The following is a 6000-nucleotide window of genomic DNA, read 5'->3' as shown; positions in this document are numbered from 1 at the left end:
CATATAGTAAGCAGTGCCTGCCCTCACTTCCAGGACACGAGGAAACGCAGAGGCTTATGGAGGATTTTGCAGTGGTGCTGCCTGACGACCTCTATTTCCCTCACTAGGCCATCCCTTTTTAAGTTACTACATTTGACTGATGCATCTTCACAATTCCATTCCTGCCTAAATCCGCTCCTCCATGTGTCCTGCTGTTTCCTTGCTTCCTTCTGGCTGGATTGTTTGATCCATTACTCTGACAGTTCAAACTAAAGGGTCCTTTGTAGCATCCCAGTTGAAAGTGTGCCTGCTCACAGAAAAAGGCTTTGCCAGGCTATATCCATCCCTGTAAGTTGATATTTTTCTTCTTTGCTTGCTAGTCTATTTAAGAAGGATTTTTCATCTGTTGCTTTTCCAGAGCTGCGTAACTGTTAATAATCCTAACCCATTTCCTACCTGCAGAAACAATAAGATTTGAAGGCCACAAGTTGCTTCTGTGGCTTTTGAGGGAGACTGCTGAGCCCAGGCAGGTGGGTCCTTCTGCTGTGGGACAGTTTCTCAAAACACTGATGATGACTCTAGGAGAAGCCAAAGTTTAGAAAAGAAAAGCATTAATAAACAGCAGAGAAAGCAGGGGATTCTCAATGTAATGAAATTACTGCTTTCGTTAACAGATATTTTTCTTGGCAACATTTCTCACATTTTGTCCAATGTGAAATAAATTAATCTAGAAGAGATGATTCAAAAAAAGAAAACAAAAAACTAACTAATGGGCTGAAGCGTAAGAAAGATATTTTTACTTAATATGTTTAAAGAAATTCTTCTGCACTCAAAAGCTCAAATGCCCACTGAAACACAAAGCTCCTGTTATATCCTTACCAAGGACCTATAGTATAAATATTCTGATTACTTAAAGGTTGGCATTTGTTTTGCTGGGAGCAGGGCCACGGAAGATGTAAATATATTGCCTATTACCATGTCTGTCGTAGCAGAACGACACTGAATGGTGCAGACCTAGACACATAAAGTATATATTTTCTGGCGTTTTCACCTCCTCAGCTTCAACATGGATTCTGTCACAAACAAATAATACTTGCTAGACAGGGTAAGCCCAGAAATACAGACGTCTTACTTTTTGCTTCATTCCACATGCAATTTTTCTTTGCTTGCTTTCTTTTTATTTTTCTTTATGAATAATTTGACTGAATGCCATGATTTTAGCTCCAAGACAATGTCACTGCTCCCCCAACTTGCCAGATCATTTGTGGTGAATCAGTGCCATCACACCACAAGTGTTTGCACAAATCACACTGTTCTCACCAGGAGCTGGCATCAAGAGAAACACAAAGGGAGCTTTGAAGTGTCTTGTCACGGACTGAGACAAAGTTTTTGACAAAGTATTTCATTCTTTCAGAAAATGAAAACTGTTGAAACTTCACACTTGCTTTTCCTTAAATTGCAGAGAAGTTCCACATATTACAAGGTGTGATAGCTCCAGTGTGATGGGTTGACCCTGGCTGGACACCAGGTGCCTACCAAAGCAGCTCTATCACTGCCCTGTCCAGCTGGACAGGGGAGAGAAAACTGAACAAAAGGCTCCTGGGTTGAGATAAGGGCAGGGAGAGAGCACTCAACAATTACTGTCACGGGCAAAACAGACTCAGCTTGGGGAAATCAGTTTAATTTATTGCCAATAAAATCAGAGTAGGATAATGAGAAGTATAATCCAAATCTTAAAACACCTTCCCCTGACCAGTCCCTTCTTCTCAAGCTCAGCTTCACTCCCCGTGTCTCTCCCTCCTGACTGAGTGGTGCCACGGGGATGGGGAATGGGGGTTGTGGTCAGTTCATCACAGGTTATCTCTGCCACTCCTTCTTCCTCAGAAGGGAAATGTGCAAAATGTAGCACACCTGGGTTTTGAAAGAGTTAAGTGAGCTGGCTGAAATATCATCACTGCAAGGGAAAGGGAAGGGAGGGCGACATCTCAGTGTGCTCTGCAAGATTTGCCATGCCAAAATAATGCAGTCAGCTCAGAAACTGAATTTTAGAAGGATCTGGTAAACCTGAGAGCTGCCATGTGACAAATGACATCCTTTTAGGACAGAATGTCCAGCTCCGAGTCACCAAGTCAAACGCTAAGTGATCTGCTTTAAAGTGTTTCATAGAATCATAGAATGGTTTGGGTTGGAAGGGACCATAAAGATCATCGAGTTCCAACCCCCCCGCCATAGGCAGGGACACCTCCCACCAGACCAGGTTGCTCAAAGCCCCATCCAGCCTGGCCTTGAACACCTCCAGGGATGGAGCAGTCCCAACTCCTCTGGGCAACCTGTTCCAGTGTCTCACCACCCTCACAGGAAAGAATTTCTTTCGGGTATCTAATCTAAATCCCCCTTCTTCCAATTTAAAACCATTACCCCTTGTCCTGTCACTACACTTCCTGGCAAAGAGTCCCTCTCCAGCTCTCCTGTAGCTCCCTTCAGGTACTGGAAGGCCACTATAAGGTCTCCCCGGAGCCTTCTCTTCTCCAGGCTGAACAACCCCAGCTCCCTCAGCCTGTCCTCATAGGGGAGGTGCTCCATCCCCCTGATCATCTGCATGGAAATGCAGCTCTTTGGAGGAAATGCTGAGCAAGTAGGGAGGGAATATCAAGGAATGGCAGGAGCACACGTTTCTGTCAAACACAAAGGCATAAATAGTTTGTCTCTGTTATGACAGTCTTGAGTTGAGTGATTAAACCCATGTTAGAAGTTGTGATTTGTAAACAGGTAACTCTACAATCCTGCTGCTGTTGCATGGGCATAAACACCACCAAGCACCCACATCAGCAGGAATGTTTGTTTCCCCGGTCTTCTTAACAGAAGATCCACTCTAATAATAACAAACAGCCTGTTGGTGTATTCAGCCTTCCTTTCCCTGTATTACTTAGAAATCTGATGCCACCCTTCAATTTGTTTGTGTTTTACAGGATGACATGTAGCCTTTGACTCTAACTGGAAGAGATGCACTTCACTACAGATCAAGGAAAAGCTGTTCTCAGAGTGCTTATTTTAGATTTGCAACCACAGGCTCAACTAGAGCAAACCAAAAGCAGGAGGAGTGGCTTTTAGCCAGTAGGTATCTCATCCAGAACATTCAGTTGAGCATCAAAATCAGGCGACACGTACCACTACAAGAATGAAGGCAGCCAGACGTTCACGATGACCCAGACAGACGGTCTTAGAAATAACATACATATATCTGAACACATTTTCAAAAATCCAGAATTTGCTGTAGTTTACTTAAACAAGGCTAGCTACATCCCTGGCCAAAGCTGATCTGATTTCTTAGGTTTGCAGGAGAGAGATCGTCGTGCCCAAATGCAGGTTGCCCTTTGGGGTATCTCTCTCTTCTTTCCTCCAACTCTTACAGTAAAAAAGACTTTTAAACTTTATAATAATCCAGAAACACACTCACTGACCCGAGTGTCCTGAACTCCCCCGAGGAGGGATCGCTCTGTCCCCAGTGACCATATCAGAGCCCACCAAGACCAGCTTCCCATCTCCTTCCTCAGTTTGGGACCCTGAAGACAGAGAGCATGAGACCCTCCTAACTGCGCTGTAGACTTACACAAGATATTGACTCATTTTCCCCAAATGAAGGGTATCTATGCAAGTAGATGTTCTTCCTGACCCATTTCTCCTGTCAGTTTACTGTCTATCATCATATTTCCAAGCCAGTGCCCGGGGTCATGGCTGCGTTATTCCCATCTCAGCCAGCGGAGAACACGAAGCAGCCTTTAGTAATGAAGCAGCTCAAGTGCCAACATCAACTCAGACTTATTTCTTTAGTCTGTATAAGCTGTCTGACGCTATTTAAAGCTCACTTTGGCAAGAACTACGGACAACGGGCAGGCTGGCAAGTGGAGGTAATTTAAAAACACGCCTTCTCTATTCTCCCTCTTTCATCCAGCAGCCCTGCTCCAGGAAAGCCCCACATCGCTCCCTCATCCCCATGGGGCAAAGCCAATGTGGCCCTCAGAGCAGTGGGATAAAGGCCAGCCCCAGCACAGCCTTTTTGCATGTCCTCCCCATGGCCCACGGAGAAGATGGTGTGCCTTCTCCATCCCAGTCAGGCCCTCACAGGAGATACATCCTGGGTGAGGAACCCCAGTAGATGGGTGATGGGTTGCACCTTCTGCACCTTGAGGGGAAACTAGGATGCTCAGCAGGTACAAGCTCATCAGCAACAATAGTAAAATGGAAAGCAAACTCCTCTCTCCACCTTTATTGCAAAGATTTGGAAACAAAGATATAAAGTCATGCCTCTCTGATACAGCTCCCCACTTTACTCACGCATTCTCGTCAAACCTGATTCTATTTTCCTCCACTTCATGCTTTTAAAAATAGCTCTGGGAATGTGGCTTTTAAGTGTTGTAGAGAGGATGACACGTTACAATACAGGGCACTGTTTTCACTGTTTTGTGGATGATTAAAATAGAAGATCCAAAGTGCTACTTACTATAATTTTAATCTCCCACACAAAGACTATTTATCTCTCCTCCCCCAAAGTAAATTACAGGCTTTGTTACTAAAATAGTGAATCAATTTGTAGACGTACCAGAGTCATTGATAACTTTGCAATCTTCTAACCAGGTTAGGCTTATCTAGTGCGTATATATAGGCTCCTGGTTACTAGGCAGCGTTTATACGTGAATTCGTAGTTCTTGCAAGTCTGCTGTTTTTTATTAGGAATACAATTTTGAGAGCTACCCAAGTCTTCCTTTGGGATCCTGGTGCTATAGGCAGATTCTTTATTATTTTGGGGAAGGTGTGATCTGTTGAAAAAGAATATTTCGGCAAAGTTTTGGTACACATTATAGTAAAGAGAAGTTACAGTTTTGAAAGAGAAATAAAAATGAAAATACAATTATTTTTTAATTATAGAACATAGAGCTTCTCTTTGCACTATGATTGGTTCTAGATTTAAGGGTCGCATAAGAACTTGCGATAAAATAGGTAAATTAGAATTAGATACAGTTTGAGCCAGATACAGCAATGTCCTGTAAATCCTTACAGGCGAGCCTTCAGCAAACTGATTCTGATGGATGTTCATAACACTAACAGTGAAAACTCTAGGACTTCATTGATCACTAAGTGTATCATCATCAGCTTCAGTTACAGTAATTTGTCTCTGGTCAGGTGGATCAAAATCTGAGTGATTTTAGCTATGAAAAATGTGCATGCCTTCAACTAACTGCTATTAGAGATTCTAATCAAAGCTCCACGGTTTGAACAAGACTATACTCTTTTGTTTTAAATCCCATGGGATCAGAAAGCTCTTTCTCCCTGAGCTACGTAGTCACAATTATTTGTGACGGATATACTCAGAACAGCTTCTGATTCATTGATACGTCTAATGTATCAAAGGAGGAACTAAACACAAGGAGAAAGTTAAATTACCCTTTAAGATTAATTTCAAAGAACCTGGTATCTATTAAACTATTTATTTAAAAACAAAAACAAAGCAAAGCTTTTGGAAACCAGTGAAGTCATCGCCTGTTATCTCTCCCTGGATTCTGACCACAAGGACATGACAGACTTATTTTCTTTGCATCTTGTTTAATTAACATGCCTTCGGAGGAGCAGTGGCAGCGGCAGCAGCGACCACCCCTGACACTCACTGAATTCCAATAAGCATCTTCTGTCCTCCTGCAGACAGGCTTTATTTGACAAGCTCTTTCTGGCTGACTAATGTGCCTTGGGTCATGTTTATGGTTAGCATAGATACTTGTAGAGCAGATATGACTTATTACAACATGTGCCACTTGTAATGAAAATCTCATACTCTCCAGGAGAGGGGAAAAAAAGAAGAAACAAGCAACAGCTTTATAAAGGAACATCTTTCAAGATGTTCCGCTTAGGCAATACCTAATTCCAAGCATACCAGCATTTTATTTTCACTCAGACAGAAAATGATTACTTTTTGAGGCAGGATTGTGTTAGAGAAATGCTATAATAAAATGCAGTAAGTTTCTAATA

The 6000-nt window shown here is 42.6% G+C and overlaps 1 protein-coding gene across 1 annotated transcript in view; it reads right to left on the bottom strand.

Annotated features, from left to right (window-relative positions):
- Nucleotides 1–281: 281 nt before the first annotated feature.
- LOC106901444 (putative Dol-P-Glc:Glc(2)Man(9)GlcNAc(2)-PP-Dol alpha-1,2-glucosyltransferase) overlaps nt 282–6000 on the bottom strand; it is a 25199-nt gene continuing 19480 nt past the window's right edge. Inside the window, exon 3 of the mRNA XM_014964211.1 lies at nt 282–557. Coding sequence (XP_014819697.1) covers nt 432–557 — 126 coding nt within the window. The 3' untranslated portion in view covers nt 282–431. The remainder of the gene's footprint in view (nt 558–6000) is intronic.

The sequence above is a fragment of the Calidris pugnax genome, unplaced genomic scaffold (assembly GCF_001431845.1).
Source record: "Calidris pugnax isolate Ruff unplaced genomic scaffold, ASM143184v1 scaffold44, whole genome shotgun sequence".
NCBI classification, from domain to species: domain Eukaryota; kingdom Metazoa; phylum Chordata; class Aves; order Charadriiformes; family Scolopacidae; genus Calidris; species Calidris pugnax.
Note: the sequence above shows the minus strand (reverse complement) of the source record. Positions and strands in the feature narration are given on the sequence as shown.